Genomic DNA, 24389 nt, shown 5'->3' on the forward strand with positions numbered 1-24389 from the left:
CCAAATAGATGCAAAGCGTATAGAATATCTGCTGGCCTTTCATTTTATTATCAATATTATTATCGTGACATATACACAATAGCGCCTATTTCATTACCGCTTTCCAGGACCTTCTATTCTTTTGGACCCCATCTCTGGCATAAACTCACATGTGGGCTGGCATCTGAGCCTGTTAGATCTCTCTAGGTGTGGTTTCCAAGAAAGTAAACACAATGAGAAGAAACGAAATTTACGTCAACAGACAATGATCGGATACACGTACGATCCCTAAAGATCCCGAAAGGAATCTGTTCCTGTCTCCGTCTGTATCCTCGCTGCATCCAGAGTCGATTTGGAAACAAAGTCGCTAGAAGTGTATTCATTTCTGCAAACGCTGCAGCGGCAGGTTTGGGATCTTTTTTTGAGATACACATAGAGATACTTGCCGTCTTTCAAGCGGGAACATAATGTTCAGGGTTATGCTACATCCTGTTGTAAAGTTTCAACAATGCGCCATTCTTTCAAGTTATTTGCACGCTTCTGTGCAATTTTGTGTTTTACTCTTTTTTATATACAGTTAAAAAATGCACTCAGTTCTTTCCCATTCAATCTCTGCGGCTAGTGGTAGCTGACTCGTCCTGTGTATAACCTATGTGAGGATGACCCCGTATAAAGGCCTGAGGCTGCTAATAAAAATGGAAAGAGAGAGAGAGAGAGGGAACAGTAGGGACAAATCTTCCACTCGCACATGGCTGGAGCATAAATTAACACTGGCAGTCCCAGGCTTCTACCTTTCTACCTTTAAAACCCGCCACCAGCCAAATGGCTGGTAGGCTTTTAGCTAAGCTTTAGCTTCAGGCAAGTGGAAGCTAAATTGGCTAGTCATTCATATGTAAATTGGGTTGTTACCTGGGAATTCTGGAGGGAGGGGAGTGGGGGTGTGTGGATGAGGGGGTGGGGGAGCTGCTAAAAGCGGTGAGCTTCCTTTTGTTTCATCTTGATGCATTCTCAATCATCCAGGGAAACAAATCTCCAAAAGTCACCAACTTGGAGTGTTTCAGTTTGCCATCTTAGGGAGAAATCAACACACATGGGTGTATGTCCTTTGTTGCTGAGATTTATTGATAAAAACAGTACAAAAAACCAACCATTTGTACACATTTTTACAAATAATTATAAAAAGTGAGTGAGTACATTTCAACATTTTCAGCAATCACTCACAATCCTGGCACTGCCATGGTATCTGTAGTCTGCATTTACCACATGTGTATCTGTTGCAGTGAACACATCGCACAGTGGCATGATTGTTCTTGCAATTGTGTTTGACCTGACACATGGCTCTTTTTCCAGGGCTCAGTGTGGAGGGTTGTGTCAAAGGCAACTGTTCTTTTCTTGCCTTCTTCGCAGCTACATGAGAGTGAGCTAACTCCCTTGCAAGCTCCACCAGGAAGTCCACCCGTCTTTCCTTCGTCCCGGAGCATGCTTGATACAGCACATGTGCATTCAGTGCTGCCATGTCAATCATGTTATAAAACACGGCAACTGGCCAGCGCCGTGTTCCTCTGCGGACAGTGTACTCCCGAACCATCTGGTCCATCTGGACCATCTGGGTTTTGTGCCTCGCCCCGCGCTGAAACACAAAAACGTGCTCCCCAGGATGGAAGCTGGCTCCAGCAGGTTTGTGAGGACCTCAGAGCTCAGCTTCAGGGCCTGCAGGGGGATGTCTGATCACAGCTACAGCTGCAGTTATTATATGATATAGCTGTTTACAACTAACATTTAAACTCTCCATTCCTTCAACCTCTGCTGCCACGCTGACGGCGTATGCGGCCAAACGGAAGAAGACAGTCTATATTCTTAGCAGCATGCACGGCGTGGTTCAGACTGATAACACTACCAAAAGGAAGCCAAACACTGTCACCCTTTACAACAAAACAAAGTGTGGCGTGGATGTGATGGACCAGATGGTTCGGGAGTACACTGTCCGCAGAGGAACACGGCGCTGGCCAGTTGCCGTGTTTTATAACATGATTGACATGGCAGCACTGAATGCACATGTGCTGTATCAAGCATGCTCCGGGACGAAGGAAAGACGGGTGGACTTCCTGGTGGAGCTTGCAAGGGAGTTAGCTCACTCTCATGTAGCTGCGAAGAAGGCAAGAAAAGAACAGTTGCCTTTGACACAACCCTCCACACTGAGCCCTGGAAAAAGAGCCATGTGTCAGGTCAAACACAATTGCAAGAACAATCATGCCACTGTGCGATGTGTTCACTGCAACAGATACACATGTGGTAAATGCAGACTACAGATACCATGGCAGTGCCAGGATTGTGAGTGATTGCTGAAAATGTTGAAATGTACTCACTCACTTTTTATAATTATTTGTAAAAATGTGTACAAATGGTTGATTTTTTGTACTGTTTTTATCAATAAATCTCAGCAACAAAGGACATACACCCATGTGTGTTGATTTCTCCCTAAGATGGCAAACTGAAACACTCCAAGTTGGTGACTTTTGGAGATTTGTTTCCCTGGATGATTGAGAATGCATCAAGATGAAACAAAAGGAAGCTCACCGCTTTTAGCAGCTCCCCCACCCCCTCATCCACACACCCCCACTCCCCTCCCTCCAGAATTCCCAGGTAACAACCCAATTTACATATGAATGACTAGCCAATTTAGCTTCCACTTGCCTGAAGCTAAAGCTTAGCTAAAAGCCTACCAGCCATTTGGCTGCTCTCCGGGTTTTAAAGGTAGAAAAGCCAAATGGCTGGGCTCTGGGCCTTCCTAGTGTTAAAACAGTGAATCACGGGCGGACGGTGTCGCCTATGAAGAGAGGAAGAAGGACTTCAAATAAAGCCTACCGGGAGACCTTACAATGTTTACAGCTCCCCGTGAGAGGACAGGACGAGCGCTGTTTTAGCAGGACACATTGTTCTGATTGTCTGATTATGTGTTTTACAATGTTTGTTAATACACAGAGGGGGTAAAAGTTACTAAGGTAGCAGCAAAGAGGCCGTGGCTCTCCTCAGCTTGAAACTTGTGTGGTAGTAACCCTTACCAAACCATCAGTGCCGAGTCTTTGACGCACTTTCACAAGATTTTCATTAAAGTGCAAAAAAAAAAGGGGAAAAAGAAAAGAAATGTAACTAGAAAAGATAGAATATTACATGTTACATTCTTGTAAGAAAAAAAAGCACATGGGCGGGCAATTTGCCCCCACAACCACACGTATGCACACACAAAAGCATGACACTTAAAGCACATGGGTACAAACACCATGAACAGCGGGTAAATAACAGTCATCTCTGTCATGAACCATGTGGGGGTTTAAAAAAAATGAATCCAAATGCATGTTGTTGTTGATGTTTATGTCGTTTTTGTGTGCAGGGCATCCACCAAACGTATACCTTCGCACACAAACACACCTGGCCATTTATTTTGCTTTGCGCGATCGTTGATTTCCTGGAACGTTACCTTAACCATAACATGTAACCAAATTCCACAGGGTGACACAAACACGTGTACAAATAAGGGGGGGGGGGGGGGGGCAGACAGACAGAGACAGAGGGAGAGGCAATACTGTCAGCACTTATTTCCCACTGATTAAACATTCATAAATCAACTTTATCTACAAGACTTTACACTAAACGTATTCTTTCTTCTTGTCTTTTATTCTTTCCCCCACATGTCGTTACGCCTTCTGATGGCTCCATGTCAAACTTGTTCTGCCAGTCGGTAGTACTTCCTCGAAACCTCAGGTCCGCGGTGTCAACCTTAACCGTACATGGGCGGAGCTGCCATACCACACCCCACCCTACCCGGGATCAGCGCAGAGCGCACAGTGGATGTTGGCGATAATCTCGCTGACAGGACGGCTGAGCTGACCGGCGCGCGCTCCTCTTCTCAGCTGTCGGTGAAACGCGTTAAATCACAGGCACAGGTCGGTGTCTAAAAGCCCGCTCTCCCGGGAGCCTGCGGCGAAGTCGCTACGGCGGCGGAGACTGAAAAACTTTCGATCCAGGTAAGTCATAAATGCTCTCTATGCATACTCCATATTTTATTATCAGGAACAAGTGTGCGTGACGTGGAGGTGACACGGCGCGCTGCCTGCGGAGTTATAAAAAGTGAGTGTAATAGGATTTAGTTCTGGATGAAGACATATTCCCTTGCTGACAGCTGACACGCAGGGGTTGAGATTGTCGTCCTCCCTCACGGTGTGGGAGGATGATGATGATGATGCGCGGGGTCAGAGGAGTAATGAGGTTTCCTGTGTCTGTTCCATGCTTTATTGGCTTTAAGTCTAGTTAGGAAAAGGTGAGGAAGGCCACTGGCCCTTATAGCCTCAAGCTGATCAACTCAGTACTGGATTACAGTGTTAGTTCCCTGCAGCTCACCGAGTCTTTCCGCATTTAGCAACCCACACTGAGGCTTTATAAAACCACAGCTATTGCGTGCAGATTGATGCTGTGATATAAAGTCCATGTAAGTTTCATCACTTCTGCCGTTTTGGCTTTTTTTGTCACGCATGCTGCAAACCAAGAAGTAAGGATCACAGTTGAAGAGCAAGGGCAGTGCGAGTGTTCCAAGATCCAGCCTGTTCAGTTTAACAGATATCATTTGTGTGTGCATGTTAGGTGCATGGTTGACTGGCTTTATATTAACATCAATAGTAGCTGGTGCTTTTGCGGCAACTGTTGCTATGGAAAAGGTTGTAATTGGCGTCGAAATTAGTGATGACTCACAAAAATTAAGCGCCTTCAGAACCTCTTTTCCAATGCTGTTTTGTAAGGGAATTACATGCTGATACACACTTCTTATAGTTTCCAATTAGGCATTCATTTTGGTCTCCCACCACTTTCCAAGTGCATTCAGCCCAGTTAGTTTATGCTTTTTAATATTTCACAAGATGTCAATATACACCCACTATAAGAAATGCACAAGGCAGCAGATACAATTAAACGCTGTTAGAGCCACCTACATCAAGTCTAACATATGCCTTAGATATTTAAGGAGACATTTCACTATCAGAAAATTGTTACAACATTAAAAACATGGAGCTTCAGACCAACTAGATTTGTCATAGAAGCTCACAGGAGACACTCGAAGGAATATTTCTCTTCAAAGACGGCCCTAGTGGTTAATAAATACATGTTATCCCCCTTATCGCACAAACCAAGCAAGGCCGAAGATCAGTGGGATCATTATTGCTGCAGGTAGTGAGGAGTGCGTGGTCTGACGTCCTTAAATCTCTTTTCCTGCAATTGAGTGGCTCAAAAACACAAGCGGTCACAGGATACAGGTTGACCAAGAAAATGAGGCAAGTATAATTTCACAAGCGGCACCTTATAATGCAACAATGAAGTAAAGCTAAAGAAAAAAAGCTGTTCCTGAAAGAAAGAGGCAACCCATGAGGGATTTTCTCTGTGATCTGTACTTAAGAGTAAAGAGAGAGAGCAGGATCTGTTTTTACTGTTTTGGTTCTGTTTTAGCTGCTTTGCCTTTATTGATATGATAACAGATAAACAATGGACACTGCCACTGGTCTAAGCAGTTATCCTAGCAGCACTCAACAAGCCCAGTTCCGAGTGATGGATTAATGCATCCACAGTCTGTATGTAAAAGAGGATGGAAATAGCCTTTAGCAAAGGCTGTTGTGACACCTCAAGCTGAGCATTTTTGCCATTGCCGTCGTGGTGTTTCAGATTTGAAATTTTAGTATCTGTCTGACAAACAGAGGGACGCTGCACTGCCCGTAGTTACCAGCGTTGAGCACACATTACAGATTGTCCTGCTTTATCCATGGGCTACGGGCTATTTAGACAACAAATTCATTAGGAAAGCGATGACCGAGATTACGGAGCAGGGCTTGTTTTCCCACTTTCCCTTGTTTTTCAATGTCCGCACTTCTTTTTGAAACCAGAACATTGCCCCCTGTTAGCCATTAGAAAGAATGCAAGTTAAAGGCCCCCATCAGGCCCCACACACTGTATTTAAAAAAAAACAACAACAACAACTAAGAGTCTTTATGAGATATTTTAAATGTTTTACACCATTTTATGCACTATGCACCCTGTCTTGAAGTAGGTAATAGAGCAGCTACTTAGCAGAGCACTTAAGGTGCCCATACCTTAGAATTAGTGGAGCTTAGAAGAAGTTTCAACAGGGAGGCAGCTTGCTGAATCTGGTTTTGGTTAAGATGGCTGGTCATTCTTTGATTAGCTAAGCAGACGTTATGGAAATGTGTCACACAGTCATGTAAATAAGTAATGGAAGAAAAGACAGGACTACAACAAGCTGGGTGGGCTTTTCAGGCCCATCTACGTATCAAAAGTTTTATGCTTTGATTGCTAAGGAGCATTCCAGATTCTCACTGTGCATACGATTTGCCCTCTGGTTGTCATTTAGTCACCTCTAAGTTAATATTGGCTTCAGAAAATGGTGCCTGCCCATTTCATATCACCAATGGTTAGTCGGCCTGTGATGGCTTTAAGTTGCTGAAAATAGGGAATGTGTAGACCCTATAGCTGGGCGATATAAGATTTTTTCATATCACGATATGTTTTTTTCATTTCAGGCGATAACGATATCTATCACGATATAAGCCAAATAACTATATTTGTAAGATTTAAATGTGCCGTTGCTCACAAGTAAAATGTGAAATAATCAGCAGCTTGTTTTTATTTAAATATTTATTTCCCATAATAAATTCAACAGGGTAGATGTACTTAAGGAACATGAGACTTTTTCAGATAAATAAAGGCAAATATTGCAAACTACACAAAAGGCAGCCGCTAAAGCGTTTAAGTTTCAAAATAGAACAAACGAAACAGACTAAATTGTCAATTCCACTTAAAAACAAAATATTAATTCTAAAAATAATTCTTAGTTTGTTTTACAGAAGAACAGACAAAACTGACTAACTTTTGTCAATATCAAATAAACTGAGAACTAAAAGGAAATTCTCAATCTCTCCTTGTTGTATAGCTTAGCTTTTCAAACAGTTTTAACAGTTACTTTAGTCTGACAAAAGCCGAATGACGAATTAGCGCTTCCAGTCAGAGACTGAGGCTACGTCCACACGTACACGGGTATTTTTGAAAACGGAGATTTTCCGTTTTCGTTTTAAAAAATAATCCCGTCCACACATAAAGGCAGAAATGAAGGAAAACGCTGCTATGAACATGCCAAAGCAGCAGGTGGCGCTAGATTCCTAACCGTGCAGAAATGTTGGCCAATCAGAAGTCTAGAAGCCTCGGTGGGAAAAAGTAAACAAAGCTGGGGCATAGAAGCAGAACCGAGTCGTATGTGTGGACGGACAGTAACTGTATATGTAAGCATTTAAACACTGCAGAGAGTAGAATTAACAGTATTGTAGAAATTCATTTCACCGAAACAATAACGTGGCGCACACCTTTGACGCTGCGTTTTCTCCGTTTTTCTAGTCCACACGTAAATGCAAAAACGGAGTTTTTAAAAATCTTCGTTTTCAGTGACCAAAAACGCCGTTTACGTGTGGACGAAAGGTGCAAACGCATAGAAAAATCTGAGTTTTCAAAAATACCCGGGTACGTGTGGACGTAGCGCATGCACCAGTTTATTGTATTTCCAGACTTGCTTTCGGCACAATTTACAGTGCACGCTACTCTGTTTTTTGTCAGACTTGAAATAGCCGAAATACCTTCACACTACGGAACTTCTCTGTCTCTTCCTTTCGACAATCTCTCCGGCATTGGAACCATCATCTGTTTTCTCTTCGGTAACCTTCGGTCACGCTCGGTTGATTTCTCTAGTCGGCTCACTCTTTTCCTTAATTACACTGGCGGTAGGGTGGCTGGCTGCTTCCCAAACAAATACACATGTGCGGCTTGGCACTTACACTGTACGTAACTGACGTGACGCTGTGGCTGTGATTGGTTCGGCTCTGCGCTACTTAATTTGGATTGGCTGTTCTTTTTTTTTTCTTTTTTTTTAAGAAGACAAGAGCGGCGAGGTCTATCGCGATAGTTTAATTTTTCTATCGAGAAAAGTTATATCGCGATACATATCGTTTTCGTTCTATCGCCCAGCTCTAGTAGACCCCCTAAAGAGCAGTGTTTTCACTAGGAGAGAAGAAGTTCTTCCGCACATGATTGGGCCTTTCTTACTTTTCCAAACCTTCCATTTGGCACATAACACATGGAAAAACACAAAAAGCATAATACGGACTTTGATACATGTGAAAGTTGTTGCACTGACTTTATTCAAGTGATGAATAACCAGATTGGTGGGCTGTGTTTTTCTTTAAAAAGAAAAAGAAGAAGCCAAGCTGTCATTTTAGTGGGATGCCACTATATCCTAGTTACTGTGTAATTTAAGCCCTGCCAGTGTATTCAGTGTTATCGTGAACCTTTTCCACAAGTGCCACAATGACAATAAAAGCCTGGATCCCCAACAGACCTTTCGCTCTGCTGGTTATTTATGGCAAAATATGGACTGAAAACAGCTACCTACAGTACAGTGAACCTTCTTAAACACAAGCACGGGTCAGTGTAATTTGCCAACTGTGTGACTTAAAGTTTGTCCTGACAAGGTCAATTGAAGTGATCAAAGGCCATGTTTTTGTTAACTTCAGAGGTTGTCTTTTTTAGATTTGTTTAATTGCTGTGAAAACTGCTCTGACACAACTTTGCATGTCGTTTTTCTGCTGGTTTCTACCCTTGATTGTTCCTCGAATTCCACTGGAACTAGTGTTCAAACCGGTTTTTACTTCAGTACCAGGAAATGTGTTTGGTCTGTTCCAGTCTGAGCAGGAATGCAATCCGAGTGATTTATGGTATCTTCTTTATATATTCTTCACCCAGACTGTGCAGTAAGTCATGGTCAGAAATACAAACTGTACTGTACAGTTTATTATCCTTTTACAAAGATAATTAACTTTGCGAGCTAGATCATGGCAAACCTGCGGGCTTGTTAAATCGATATCTTCTCAACGATACTGCCCCGAAACGCTCAAATGTATTAGTGCCTCCGCAGACGTGCTTACGCCCCAAGGAGGGGAAATTGTTATTTTCTAAATAAGGACATAAGTGGATGCGTAGTAAATGATTGAAGATATGTTGGGCACTTTGCATGCTCAATCTCTATAACCTTCCAGGAGAGAAAGACAGGTTCCCAGAAACACGTCTCCCATAGCTCAGCTGTGTCGGTCAGGTCTCTTGAGAAAGTGTGACTCTGCATAAGAAAGGAATGTTCTTTATTCATCAGCTGTGCAAAGGTGAGCTGTTGTGCTGTGGAGCTGTTGTACAACCACATCAGACGATGCTTCACTGCTCGCATTTTACCACCTCATCATCCAGCACGTGTACCATGACACTGGAAGACTGCTGACAAACAAAAATCCTGAATGATTTATAATCTCTAGCATGAATCTATTTTCACAGTAACCCGACTGAGTGATTTTGGATATTTTTGTCATGCGTCATCTTTACATTGCGTGTGGAGATCATGCTAAAACCAACAGAAGGTTTATCGGGCATTGATTTCCCAGCTTTTCATTTTATTTCTATTTTTTAGATGAAACCTTATGCACAACAGCAACTCTACCACCTCTCTGCACGTTTGCCTTTTTACCTTAGAGGTCGACAGTAAATGCAGTTACTTATTTACAGATCACGAACAGACATGTCTGGGTTTCATTCTCAAGACGTGCAGCATTTTTTTTTTTTTGAATGTTACATTACATGTTAGTGACTCGAATGCTGTTTTTTTTCCATAATGCATGATGCAGGTCTCATCATAGTCAGGAATGATATTAATAAGAGGCAAGATGTTAAAAAAGTACTACAGCAAACTTTAAAATTCATAAATGTGGTGGTAAAATCTTTTGTTTGTTTATTGCAAAACACACTTGAGAATCCATACAGTGAGGATTATTCAGTAATATTGAGGGAAGAGCTTCACTCTGTTGGCCAGCACTTTTCCAGCTTGGCAGCTTATTCAGTTTGGACTACTGGTTATGTAAGAAGGCTATATGCAGCAGGAGGCTAATCCAGTGCCTTGATCTTAATGCCAATTATCAGCTCATGGTGACGTTAGTAAAATGAAGGCACCATAATAATAATAATTTTTTTTTTTAAGTTAGTAACAAGTTAGTAATACTGTAGGTTAGCATACTACTACACATAATATGACAGCACATGCCCAAGCACACCTGCGCCTTACACCTCAGCACGTTGTTAATGTAGAATTTAGCTGTTGTGAAACACATGCCATTAAAAAACTTGACGTATTTCATGGAAAAAAGGTCAGTCTGTGCCTATGCTTGTCTAGTTTTGTGTTTTTTCACGGCGTGTGTTAGGTTGTCATTCTTAGAAATAGCATGTATGCAATTTTATTGCAGGGCTCTCATGTTTCCACCCACGCTCAGTGTCGGCGCATTAAAGCATGCGCAGCGAAGTACTTCACATCATGTCATGACATGTCAAGGTGACGGCAAACATGCCACGAACATCTAGGAGATCTCTTGAGTCAAGGCGGCACCTTTTAAAACAAACAGCTCAGTTTGGACACTTTGTAATGAAATGGTTATTTTATATTCTTGATTTTAAAAAAGTCTAATCACAGAACAGGGCCTCTGTCCTGTTTTTTATTTTTTCACATGCAAATAAGAAGCAAGTTGCACACTACCCTTACACAAATTTTCTCATTTTTGAATCTCCCTTTTTTCTAGTTTTTCAGAGCTTTGTGTTGAAGAAAAAGTGTTATTTGCATATTTTTGCATATGCTCAGGTTAAACTGCATCAAGTGCTCCCTTAAAAAACACACAAAAAGCACTTCAAGTGTGATCATGCCCCTCTTTATATTTGATCTTTTTCTTGGATGTACTGGTGGTTGGGGGTTGGTCAAAGGATCCTTGCATTTGACATGTCAAATCCTGGCTTAACAAATGTTCAGGCCCAGCAATGAAAGAAAAGGGAGGCAGCATGTGAGATAACATGTGAGGGAAGTTTTTTTTTTTTTTCTGTCAGCCTTATCGCTCATGCAACATTAGCTCTCCCATCTATTTAACCTCTAACTAATACCCCCTGCATCTACCCTACCCCTGCCGTCCAATGGCTTTAGAGATAAAGGGTCGTGCAGAGTAATAACTGATACTACATCAGCACATGCCGAAGCAAATGCAGATTTTCCAGTCATGAGAAGATGAGTCAAGCCAGTTTCCAGCAAGGCAAATCAGCCTCCTGCTGTGTGTGTTGTCGGGGCAAAAGCCCGACCACAGATTATGCAATCAGTTACGCTGTGTGTGCCAGCTGGTAGAGGTAGTCAGAGACAGAGTGGATGCTTTTTTTTTTTAATCCTTAGTGAAACAGCACATTATCCTCTAGAAGGTGTTTCGTCTTTCATCAGTTTTTTACTCTTCGTTTACTCAGATACTTTGTTTACCATTTTGGCTTATGATTCATATTCATAGCAACTGATCGAAATGGTTTCTCAGCATAAACTGATCCAACGTATCCGATATTGGATATTTCTTTACCACTGACTATAACGTTATTTCACCTGTGGTTAAAATCTTTTCACACCGTCTGTTTCTAAATGCGGAGGGCTTTGAACTAATTTTAGCGCTGCATGTAACACTTCACCGTCAAACAGGTTAGTGTCACAATAAGAAACCACACGGGCTGCATGTTCCAGTTTTTGTTTGTCATTCAAGTGTGTTGTAACTCAATACAAGATGTGCAATCAACATTGTGGGTCAACTGATTTGTCCAGAGGGCAGATCAGACAAGTCCTCCGTCTTCACCTTTCTTTCTTCCTTTCCTTCTCTCGTTTTTTTCAGCCCAACAAGGTTTTGTGGTGCAATGATGACGAAAGTCAGAGAAGTTCTCCTGCTGTTGTTGCTGCCAGCCTTTGTGCCGCACACAGACGGAACGCGTAAGTGTTTTGGCTTGAAACTCAGTCTTAGCACCTTCTTAGGTTTCTGACAATGAGCTAAGATATCCGAGAGGTGTGATCTAGCTGGTTAACACATGAGCCAGATCTGCATAATTAATAAGCACTAAGCAACGCTGAGTTTCATCTGTGGATATTTTTTTTGTTTCATATTACTCTCAACTCACGTTAAAGTTTTATTTCTTTCATCTTCTCATCTAATTTAAAATTTCGCCTTTTTTCATTGCTTAGGCTTGACACACTGTTTAGGATGTAGTCTAGTAAATTCCTATGTTTCCTTGTTTCCATCTAATATCTGTCTTAGGTTATAGTTTACCTGGCAAGCCCACAGAGATCAAATGCCGTTCTCCAGAGAAAGAGACCTTCACATGCTGGTGGAAGCCAGGATCTGATGGGGGCCTGCCTACTACATACGCTCTCTACTATCGGAAAGAAGGGTAAGAAACTCGCGCAGAAGCGCCCAAGCTTGTTATAATTTTACTTCATGTTATCTAGTAGCCACAAACATTGAGTAATAGTTGTTTTTTTAGTTCATTCATATAAACACAGATCATAATATTAGTATATCAGGGCCCTTTACATAATGTATTATAAAGGGAAGTGTAAGCACTTGGCAATTGTTAAAAAAATGATTTTTCATATTAATAAAAAGAAGAGTTCCATCAGTACAGCTGGCACAATGGGATGTTCTTGTTTGTGGTTTATTAAATGGCAACAATCCAAACGGTGTCAGAGGATAAAGATTGCAAAGTGCTAAGAGGTGCCCGTGAACATGGATTTTTAAATACTTCAAGGTTGATACACATGTACAGAGAAGGAGTGGAATTACTAGCTTATTTAACTACAAAGTGAAAACACAGTTTGTAAACACTGTAAACAATCCAGGCAGGCCTTGGTCATGCAGTGGTTAATAAAGGTGTGATGGGGAATACTATTACGACTGGAGAACACTGGGACACTAAAAATCTACTATGAGTACACCGAGAAGACTGATTGGTAACAGGTGTTTTAGATTAAAACAAGTGATACTAATGAGGGCAAAGCAAACATTGAAAAAGGCAGGAAAACAATCAAAGGAAGTCAAACTGACAGGAATATAAGAAGGCAAAAAAACGACACCCCCTCCCAATAAAATAACAGAGAGAAAAATGAACAAAACTTATATTGTATGTTAGGCTGCATGTGTTGCATGTGAAGAGGCTGATAAAAACTGAGCCACACATTGACAAGAATGATACTGAACTCCTGATATGCAAAGCATATGGCCACATAGTGTCATGGTTTTACTGTGGCTGGACTCAGAGGGAATCAGACAAGTGACATGAAGTTTAAAAGGTTTATGTACAAAGTATACAAAATCAGTACCTGGCTGATGACCTGTGTGGAAGATGACCTCTGTATTCTGGAAAGGTGTGGGGAGATTAACAAAGGGAATTAGCAAAGTCGGGCAGAGAGAATCTGACTGCAGTAGCTCAGATTGTCTTTGAGTGTTTACTTGTCAGCAGTGAAAGTCGGACTGAGAAAGTGGTTATTGGCAGGAATCTGAGGGAGGCTGAGGAGAGTTGTTGGAGAGTGGTCCGGCAGGTGATTTTCAGGTAATTCCTTTTTTTCAGAGGAAGTCATGTAATTAAAACTGTGACTGTGATTACCCAGCAGTGGCTCTTAAACTAAAAAAAAAAAAAAAAAAGATTGTCAGGGTGAGGTTAGCCTAGCGCTAGCACCCAGGGCCTCACAAAATGCTTTCCAAGCTTTAGATATGAACTGGAATGTGCAAGATGAGTTCTGGTTCAACAGGGTCTGACTATGTGGAGAATTGACGAGACAAAGCATCAGGTTTCACATTTCAGGAGCCAGGTAGATAAATTATGGTAAAGTTGAAATAAAGCCATACATATAAAGAATAGTTGCCACTTTGCTTGTCTTGAGTCATTTGGAGATAAACTAGGTTTTTATGATCAGTCAATACAATAAATAGTATTTCAGCTCTCACTGGCCAGTGCCTCCACTCCTCTAAAGCTACTTTGATTGCAAGTAACTCTCAGTTGAATACGTCATAGTTTTTTGCTGGAGGCAAGTGCCAAGAAAAGAAGGCATGCGGCTTATCGTCGGCTTCTGTACATTAGCACTGTCCCCACCCGAGAGACCCGCTTCAATAATGAATTGTTTTAACAGATCGGGATGGTTCAGTACAGGTGCAGAGTTAAACCTGTCTTTGATCATTTGAAATGTTTGATCTGCTTCCTACTTCCATTTCATTTAAATGGCCTGGAAAAGGAAGTGAGTCGGTTAATGGTACTGGAGCTTGACTATAATTCCTGATGAAGCAGCATTTAAAGTTTGCAAATCCAAGGAACCGTTGTAGCTGTTTCCAGGATGCGGAGACAGGCCTGTCAATTACAGCTTTCACCTCCGTCTCCAAGAAAAGTCACATGGTTAGCATGAATTCCACATTTTTTGGCCTTAACGAAGAGTTTGTTTTCAAGTAGTCTCTGTAGTACCTGCTTGCAGAGACATGAAGTTCTTCGAGGGTCTCAAGGTATCATCCAAAAAACAAACAAAAAGATGTTTCAAACGTCTCTTAAGACATCATTGACCAGGCCTTAAAGACAGTGGGGGCATTGGTTCAACTAAATGTCATGACCATATATAGTGACCTAATGGAATGTTAAATGCCGTCTTCCATTCATCCTCCTCCCGGACATGGAACAAATGATAAGCATTACGTTGATCTAATTTTGTGAATGCTGTGGCTCACAGGCTGAGGTGATTAAGGGAAAAGGATACCTATTTTTTACAGTGATTTGATTTAACCCTCATAGTCAATGCAGGGTCGCAGAATCTCTTTTATTTTCTACAAAGAAGAAACCCGCACCCACTGGAGTGGAGAACGGTTGAATGATGCTGCTGTCAAGGGAGTCCTTGATGTATTTATCCATGGCAAGGTGTTTAGGACCGGAAAGATTGTATAGACGGCTTGAGGGAAGAGGCAGGGTGGTAAGATGCAGAGACTGGAAATGGTCCCATTTTCTTGTACACGTTCTCTGACGTGGGTATCGATAAGGTCAGCAAGGGCTATAATTCCTCAAAACACTTATTGCAAGAGGCCAATTCATCCTTCATTTGCTCATTAAGGGTATCATAGAATGTCCATCTTAGGGCTTTTTTCTCCAACCCTGTCTCAGCCATTACCCTGGACTCAGTAGAACCTCTGCTACAGACTTTGATGCAGGTTGAATACATGTCAAGCTGCTTCTTCCTCATTTAGAGAGTGTTCACAAACTAACTTGAGATTTCTTAATGAATAGTGTGTAGGACACAGACTCTATAGGGTTTCATAGTAAATATGCTTTAGTGTATTTGAGTGCCCAGACCCTTAACAGTAGTATTTTGTGAACAATTGTTTGAGAAGGCCCGTGGAGAGCACTGAAACAGTAGTGAGTACCAAAGCAAAAATCCACCCCAGTGACCTGGCTCTCCACCAGATAGTTCAGGTGAGATAGGGATGGCTGTGAAAAGGCAACTGCATCAGGAGAGGGCACACTGACCTGAACCGGAGCTTCCGGGATGGGAGAAGGTGACAGTTTGGAGTGAATTATTTACAGTGCATTACCCATCTGTTCTACCCACTGATGTGTTTCACGTAGCTGCTGAACTATAGATGTTAAAGCCTTCTCATGTTCACCTAATACAGTCTGCTGCGTCCATGGGTTGTCTACATCGTTCTGTCAAGGTTTTACTGTGGCTGGGCCCAGAGAGCAAACTCAGGCAGCTGACATGAAGTTTAAAAGGTTTATTTACAGTCCACAAAATCAGTAAGTGGCTGGTGAATAGCAGGCCGAGAGAGGGGTTGTTGGTAGGCAGACTGGAATCAAAGGACGACTGAGGAGACTTGAAGGAGAGTGGGCAGGCAGGTGATATTCAGGCAAGTCCTTGTTTCCACAGGAAGCCTCAGAATTAGATTTGGTGTACTGTCACTGTCCGGTGGTAGCTCTTGAACTCCAAAAAGGTTGACAGGTGGGTGTCTTGATGAGCTTGCCAAGAATTCCAGATGGACAACACGGAAGTAGACAAGAAGCAGGAATCACTAATCGAAACAGCTGCAAACAAACGTCAAACATAAGGCTCTAATTTACCACCATACAATGGTGGTAAATGGTGGTAAATTTTACCACCATTTACTCTCCACCCATGGGCAGTGGCAGGAGCAATCCGCCCATAACTCAACCTGAGAGCAAAGAGGAAAAGAAAACAGGGAGAACAAGTCTAGCCTGCCTTAAACCTAACAGAGAGAGGAGGGCAAAGTTAACGTTCCTCATATCTTTTACTAAGGCTCTGATTAGCTTAGCATAAAGGCCTGAAGGTGATGCACATCTATTTTGTCACTGCTCCCTGCCAAAAACTAGTCCATCCCTTAACCCTCTATGACATATAGTCCTTTTAGAGGGCTATGACTTTTGAGGTTCTTTTCCAACTATTCCAGTCTTCAATGGCGGATTATTCATCTTCCTTAATATAACACGTAAGCTAACTTACAGTATTTTCTAATACTCAGAGTACAGTAGAGAAGATATGGCAGTGGATAAACCATGGCATGAAGGCACCCAGAGGTTGAAGGCCACTTCCTGCTGGGAAACACTAGATCCTGACATTGATCTAGATGTTACTTTGGGCGATAAGAACTACCTAAACAAATTGGTTTAGGTAGTTGTGGTGGTGGTGGTGGTGGGGGTTTATGTCTTTTGACCGTTTTCACAATAATATAATGCACCATGCTACAAAAATTGTTTTTGAGGTTTAACTGTGAAGCTCCTGAGATCCGAAACGATTTGGATATCATACATTTTTGCAATAGTGAACCACCTGTTTCACCAGCCTGAATATGTACTAAATATGTTAATCAGTAATTTTGTTCTTGCATATATTTTCTTGCACCACAACACAACGGTTTTGTGGGAAATTTCATGAAGAAAATAAAAAGTAAAAGATTTTTCATCACATATTTCACCTGTAAGAGAGACATCTGCAGTGAAATTGGCTGCAAATAAATGCTGCACTTTCACAAACCACAAACCTCGAAGATTCAGCAATTTCCTCTGCTGTGATGAAACTCCATCACTTTGTGATTTTGCTAGGAGAAACATATATTGCCGCTTTCAGTTCGGGAGCTTTTTGCCTCGAGTCAGTGGCTTCCAATCTCTGCTGGTGTTTGGACTGAGAAAAGAAATCTCAGACTGGCTCTTTAAACTACACGAAGAAGCTCTCAGTTCTCCACCGCTCTTGAGATTGTCTCCCTTTAACATCAGCTTTCCTGTTTTGTTCCCCCATACTTGTTGTACTATTGCAAGTGCAGCAGAGGTGTGCCTGTTTGTTTGGTTTGGTATGTGCAGGGGCGGGTTTCACTGCGCACATGTCATGTCTTAATTGTGCAGCTTGCAAACATGTATGTACCCAAAGTTTTCTTTAAGAAACTTAAATTGAATCATCATTATTTTAATTTGATGATCTTGCATTTAATGTTCTGCCTAAAATGCTTTATGGCGCAGATTTATTAGGATAGGTTTTTCCACTTAGTCAGTTTTGCCATGGTAATGGCCTGGTAAATGGCCTGTATTTATATAGCGCATTTGTCGCAGGCAGCTTTACCAGCATTCAGAGGCTCACATATTTTTCCTCATGTTGTCCGCACCTGAACATGTCCCCCGACCAGTCGTCACTAGTTACTACGACAGCAGCAACAATTTGTTTCCCATGTTCTATATGCAAACACTCCCAGTTGTGTTCATTATGACACCCAGGTCTACTGGGATATGAACCTGCAGTTCAAACAGAAAACAATACCAAAGTTATTTTCTGTGTCTCCTTTAATTAAATACAACATCCTAGCAGCTTGACAGTAAAAAAAAAAAGAAAGAAAAAAGATGGCCTCCACTTATTTTGCAGTCACACTTTCTCACCATCTGTCTCCTCTCGTCACTCTCACACACATGTGCAGTGTCAGGAATAGGGAGGATGTACACTGTTATTTTAATGTGGCTGTGCAAGCACAATGCCAGCGCACACCTGTGATTGCATGCCGCTCCTCTGCCTCTCTTGCAGTTCTAACGTAGTGCACGAGTGTCCTGACTACCACACAGCCGGGAAGAACTCCTGCTTCTTTAACAAGAACGACACCGTCATCTGGGTCAGCTACAACATCACCGTGGTGGCCACCAACGCACTGGGCAAGACCTACTCTGACCCTGTGGATATAGACGTGGTCTACATTGGTGAGGGGACTGGGGGCAGGGGTGGAGGGGTTTTCATAATTTCACCACAGGGATTAAAAAAAGCAGCTCCACAGCTGCTCGGCAGCACACTGCGCTACACTGTGGCAAATGCTCTTGGAGTTTAGTCACCCCCTCCCGTTATGCTGTAACTGCTCACTAAAGGTCACCTTTTAATGTCCACAGTGAAATTTCCTTTGCAGCGATTAAAGGACTAGCTGATGCACGATCTACAAAATCAACTGAAATTAAGTTTAGCATTAACTAATGCTAAATTAAACAAAGTTAAAACATTCTTGTGTTTTGAAATTGTAACAAGAATTTCTTTTACCTCCTTATCATTTATGAGCTTCTAATGTGTTTTTGGTGGGGGCCAGTCACACTTGAGCACATGCACGCTTGTTTACTGCAATGGAAAATCTGCTCTCTTTTCTCCTGCTTCAAAAATGCACACTGTCCAGTTATTTTAGACAATCATTTACTTCGCTAACAGAAATAAAGTACTTTAATGCAAGTAATTCAATACTTTAGTAAGAAGTAGTTCCATCCTTCAAAACAAAAAGTATATTCATGAAATATTTAAAATGGGAGAGTAAATTAACAGAGAAGTATTCATCTCGTCCTTGAGCCTCCTAAACTGGAAGTGTGTCGAGTTGTTCTGATCTGCTTATCTTTTTCTTTGTGTTACCTCACAATTGTCAGATATGTGTCTCCACGAGGATAGCATAAAGCCCAAACAGTGACATTTATCACTACTATATGTCATAATACACACATCGACAAATATGTTGAAGGTCATTCCTGCAATGCTGGTGGTTATCCGCTGGGAGTGTCCTTTTGTTAGCTGTGTAACAGCTGATAATTCACCCTGCAGTGTTTTCACCTGCTGCCGTTCACAAGCCCTGTTGATGCCTATTGGTTTTTTTGTTTGTTTTTTCAGTAATACAATCTTTATTCATTGTTGGATTTGCTGTTGCTCTGTCTTTCTTTCATTCACATTTTCTCTCTTCTGCTCCAGTCAAGCCTCATCCTCCAGAAAAGCTAGAAGTGACAGTAATGAAGGATCAGGGCTGGCCTTTTCTTCGAGTGTCTTGGGAACCACCTCGTAAGGCTGACACCCGCTCTGGTTGGATCACTCTAATCTATGAGCTCCGCGTCAAGTTGGAGGAGGAGGAAAGCGAATGGGAGGTACGTAGGTCTCAGCGCATTTCAGGGTGTGGTATGCTCTTTGAAGTATTTGCCTTTCAAATTTGAAACTTTGTTCTAGGCTGGTGTAAGGGAACTACACGATGTGTTAGTGAAAGGACAGGTTTTTGAACATTTCAAATCTGTATATTGGCAGCCTGACAGACTAACTGATTTGTGTGTTTCTGTTGACTATGTGTGTTTCCAGAATCACGTTGCGGGCCAGCAGAAGATGTTTAACATTTTCAGCCTGCGGTCAGGTGGTACATACCTTATTCAGGTGCGCTGTAAGCCCGATCACGGCTTTTGGAGTGAATGGAGTTCCACTTCCTACGTCAAAGTTCCAGAGTGTAAGACATCCGCCAACTGTCTTTTGCATTAACTAATTATTATATATTGTATAGGATATATTTATTTATTAAAGGAACAGTTTAACATTTTGGAATCTATATTACAGCACTTTCTTGTTGAGAGCTACTCTTATAATCTGAAGCACTCAGTTAGTTTACCTTAGCATGAAGATTAGAAGTTAAAGAAGGAAGCTAATCTGGCTCTTTGCAAAGGAACCGGTTTAACCAATTTAATTATCACTAGAAATCGTATTCCTTCATTGTGGTTTTACTACCTTTTTTTGCAGGATATTTATTTTTCCAAGGGGCCACATGACAAACCGGAACTGGACGGTCGCACCAAAAAGTGGAATTCTGCTCAGTATTATAATATTTATAAGTTTGTTGGTACGGCCCTCCACAACAATCCCAGTTGTCATGCAGCCTCTTGGGAAAAGTATTTGTTTGCCTCGCTTTAGCATGATGTAATGATAATAAACCCAGGAAGAAGAAAAAAAGATGGATACTGCGTTGTTCTGCTGAAGCACCCACACATTGTTATGTTGCGTCTTTCAGATCTCCATCGGGAAAAGTCTGTCTGGATCCTCATTTTAGTCTTTTCTGCCTTCATTTTACTGATCCTCATATGGCTGATACACATGAATAGCCACAGGTAACAATGATCTTCTTAACCACTTTGCTTTGTTAAAATGCTGGTTATTATTTATTTAAATGTATTGTTTCTGTGCAATTTCAGAACGTAATAAGAAAGTACGCCCTCAATCAGATACAAGCTTTTATGTATAAGGACAAAACAACTGTGATGATGTCTTGAAAGGTTAACGCAAACTCATATTAACAACAGCAAATGACAAATGACTATGTCCCTTATTTAACAAATATTAAGGCAAAATGCAGAAATTACTGCTTCTATAGAAATTAGGACGGTAAGTAGCAGCCAGCTCCTGATAATCAAATGCAAGTGTGACGAACAGAGGTTTTGTCAGATTTGCTCCACAGTACCACATTTAGTGAAAAATAAACACAGAATTTCAGCACAGGGACCTCATAGCACCTGTCAAACACAGCGGTGAAGGGCTGATGATTTGCGCTTGCTTTGCAGCCATAGGGCCTGGGCATCTTTCAGTCAAGGTCGATCATGAATTCCTCTGTATACCAAAGTATTCACACGTGAGGCCATCTGTCTGACAGCTTGGCTGAATCTAGGTCATGAAACAGGACAATGATCCCAAGCACAGCAGCAAATCTACAGTGGAACGGCTGAAAAAGAGAAATTAAGAATTAAAGTGCTGTAATGGCCCAGTCTCAAAGTCCAGCCAGACCTCAACCTGACTGAAACGCTGTGATGGGACCGTAAAAGAGCTGTGCATAAATGAATACCTGCAAACCTCAGTGAAGAGAAGCAATGCTATAGAGAAGAGGGTGCCAAAATTCCTTCACAGTGAAATGAGAGATTGACAAAGTCCCAAAGAAAACAATTACTTTAAGTTATTGCATTAGTTTTATTCTTTTTTTTTTAAAATAATTATAGAGTGTAATAAGTCATGAGCTTTGGTCCATCAAAGCTTGCATTTACCTGAGCTTTAAGACCTGCTAAGGACTACATAGTTATTTTTAACACTGTGATATGCAAAACCTTAGAATTGACTGAGGATGTGATTATTTTCCACCATGACTGTACTTTGTCATATGTTACATAAGCCCAAAGCACTCTTCACACTTACATTTAGATCCTACGGTAGAATATTATTACTAAAATACTGCAATTACTTAGCTATCAAATTATTTGAAATTCTTTACATTTTCTTATGAGTTGTGGCTGAATTATCCCTTTACCTCAAGAAAAATCAATACTCCACACTGGTGCCCATTTTTCACACTGTTCTGTAAAACCAGACATGGCTAAAGGATATTTCTGTGCAGAGACTTCAGTCCTTCCTTTGTTGTAAAAAAAAAAAACCACAGAATGATCTTATTCACGTGTATAAATTTCCATTAGTAGGAAAGAAAAATCTGATTAAATGTCTCACAGGTAATCAACTATAAATAACTGTATTAGCTCATGCGATAATGTGACCATTCTGGGCTTTGGTAGCATACTGCAAGTAAAATACTGACTATAGTCATCACATCTGTGATATTCAACTGCTGCTAACAAAGCCTTTTGTGTGTCTGTGTGTAAAGTCTGAAGCACTGCATGCTGCCGCCAGTCCCTGGTCCTAAAATCAAAGGCTTTGACAAGCAGCTTCTCAAGGTAAAGGGGTAACATTATGAACACTGTCTCGATGGCTACTTATTCAGACAAAATGTCTATTTGTATAGTGGTCAAAGGAGCTTGCAAAGAAAAGCGTCTGGACTTGTTTAAGTTGCTTGAAGACGTTTCACCTCTCATCCAAGAAGCTTCTTCAGTTCTAAGGTCAAATGGTGGAGAGTCCCAGATATAAACCTTAGTTTTATAGTCTTCAAGCAACTTAAAGAAGTCCAGACGCTTTTCTTTGCAAGCTCCTTTGACTACGATGACCTGGATGACTGAGAACCTTCACAGACATATTTGTATAGTGCTTTCTAATTGCATTGAGTAGTTTTACTCTTTGTGTGCAGAGTGGCAAGTCTGACGAGGTGTTCAGCGCACTGGTGGTGTCTGACTTCCCACCAACCACGTCTAACTATGAGGACTTGCTGGTAGAATACTTAGAAGTGTATGTGCCAGAACAGCAGGAACTGATGGTCGACGAAGGCAAGGATCATGACGGCTGCCTGAAATCCATAGGCTCAGCATCCGACAGTGACTCTGGCCGGGGCAGCTGTGACAGTGACAATCTGTTGATGGATAAGAGTGGCGCGGCAAAAGAGGAACAGCAGCAACAAAATCAGGAGGGAGATCAAATTGGGACGGAGACACAAGGGCCCAAAGAAGCCTGGGAGAAGGAAACGATGCTATGTGCTAATGAAGATGTAGTTAGCCCCGATGCATCAAGTAAGAAGGTTAAGACCTGGCCTTCTGTGTTTTCCCCAGTGACTCCTTACAGCCTAAGCCCACTGGATCCACACAACTCACTTGAGATGCACAAACAGAATTGCCTTTCTGACACCCAGTTTCCTCCGGGCTCCCCATCCTCAGACCACTGCATCAAAAAGGCTCTCCAATCAAGCTACTGGGAGGTCTGCTTTAATAATAATCAACCTTATCCCCAGACAGATGTCCACCAGCAACTCCAGGCCCACAGCGATCGCAACATCTCAGCCATCAATGACGGAAATGCGCCCAGGAATCTGCTGTTGCCCACCCGGATGACTGAGTATGTTGAAGTGCAAAGGGTCAATGAGGAGAATAAGGTGCTTCTCCATCCTATTCCTTCAGGCCATACCCGTGAAGAAGCCTGCTCCTGGGTAGGACATGGAGACAACTACAGCAAAGTGAAAGGGGTAAACAGTGACAATGTGCTGCTGCTCCAGAGAGAGGTGGTGGAAGAAGAGAGCATGGAAATGGCTGGAGCAGCCGAGAGCTGCTACACATCTTCCATCGCTATTAACACTCCTAAGTCAACAACCTGCAGTCACATTGCCCTGCCGGTCCAGGAGGAAAGGGTTCTGGCAGTAAGTGGGTATGTCGACACTGCCACTATGTTCTCCCTGGACACTTAGCAGACATGCCAGCCCAAATTGGCAGTTGTAGAACATTGCAAGAGGCGAGGACTGAAAGATACGAAAAAGCACTAACACTCCTTAAAAAAAAAAAATTGCCAAGACAATGTATATTTATTTTTTTATCTTCTTCTCCTGTAAGAGACATGTCTTTGCTGAGGGCAGAGCAGTAACACACTATTGATTATCAAATAATTGTTATTGAATATCTTGACTAATGCGCTTAATTGAGTTTTGTAATTCTTCTAAAAATCCACGTGGTACTTTATATGAGCATCCTGATTGTACTGGATGTCTATCATGAACCATCCTCTCTGGCACATAAACGTTGTTTTCATCGATCCTATTGATATACCATATAGTAATTGTGATTATCTGTTAAAAACTGCAGAAACCCCGACCTTCTACTTTGTCTCAGTTTTTTGTATGTGAGTGTATTTTCCCTTTTCCTTATAGATACCAACACTACATTTTTAAGCTGCTTTCTCTAAAGCTACAATATGTATAGCATTAAAATTAAAAACAAACACAACAAAACACAGCAAAAGTGAGAATGTACTGCTCTATTTTTTCATTCAGAGAGAATGAGAATGTTTTTCTGTAAATACACCTCCTGCAGTTTTAATCTGCAAAGATATTTAGATTTTTGGAAGGCGGAGTAGTGTTGTATTACTTGGTATGGTAACGTACAACACTGCTCTTTATTCCTGTATGCACAGATGTCTGTATAGCCTACACGTACCTATATAAATATATGTATAGTTTTAACATGAAATGTAAAATCTTTGTGGAAAGTCATGTTTATAACAAAATAAAAAAAAAACTCAGTAATGGAATTTTGTTGATTTTTTTGTGTCCTAATTTGATAATTACATATGTGTAATTATTACTTGGCTGACAACATTAGTAATGAAAATACATGTGGAAAAGTATGCATTTACCCAGCAGCAAGCAGGGGTGGCATGTTGTTTAGAAGCAGCCCAGCATAAGGTGGTATTCAGGCCCCTGGATTGCTTTGCAGAGTACTCATTA

At 41.5% G+C, this 24389-nt stretch overlaps 1 protein-coding gene across 1 annotated transcript; it reads left to right on the forward strand.

Annotated features, from left to right (window-relative positions):
* The first annotated feature begins 274 nt into the window (after positions 1 to 274).
* On the forward strand, positions 275 to 24188 carry prlra (prolactin receptor a). Its single transcript, XM_026173584.1, has 10 exons — positions 275 to 385; positions 3716 to 4004; positions 11802 to 11896; positions 12219 to 12351; positions 18011 to 18180; positions 19196 to 19365; positions 19571 to 19712; positions 20268 to 20364; positions 21897 to 21966; positions 22314 to 24188. Exons 3-10 carry the CDS (start codon positions 11824 to 11826, stop codon positions 23355 to 23357), a joined length of 1899 nt encoding a protein of 632 aa, XP_026029369.1. The 5' UTR covers positions 275 to 385; positions 3716 to 4004; positions 11802 to 11823; the 3' UTR covers positions 23358 to 24188.
* Positions 24189 to 24389: the final 201 nt, after the last annotated feature.

The sequence above is a fragment of the Astatotilapia calliptera genome, chromosome 7 (assembly GCF_900246225.1).
Source record: "Astatotilapia calliptera chromosome 7, fAstCal1.2, whole genome shotgun sequence".
In the NCBI taxonomy this organism is placed as follows: domain Eukaryota; kingdom Metazoa; phylum Chordata; class Actinopteri; order Cichliformes; family Cichlidae; genus Astatotilapia; species Astatotilapia calliptera.

Excerpts from the sequence above, each read along its gene's own strand:
- prlra (XM_026173584.1), top strand. The coding sequence starts at position 11,824 with ATGATGACGAAAGTCAGAGAAGTTCTCCTGCTGTTGTTGCTGCCAGCC. Across the intron at positions 12,352-18,010 it reads CTCTACTATCGGAAAGAAGG|TTCTAACGTAGTGCACGAGT; the intron begins GTAAGAAACTCG and ends CCTCTCTTGCAG. Across the intron at positions 21,967-22,313 it reads TTGACAAGCAGCTTCTCAAG|AGTGGCAAGTCTGACGAGGT; the intron begins GTAAAGGGGTAA and ends CTTTGTGTGCAG.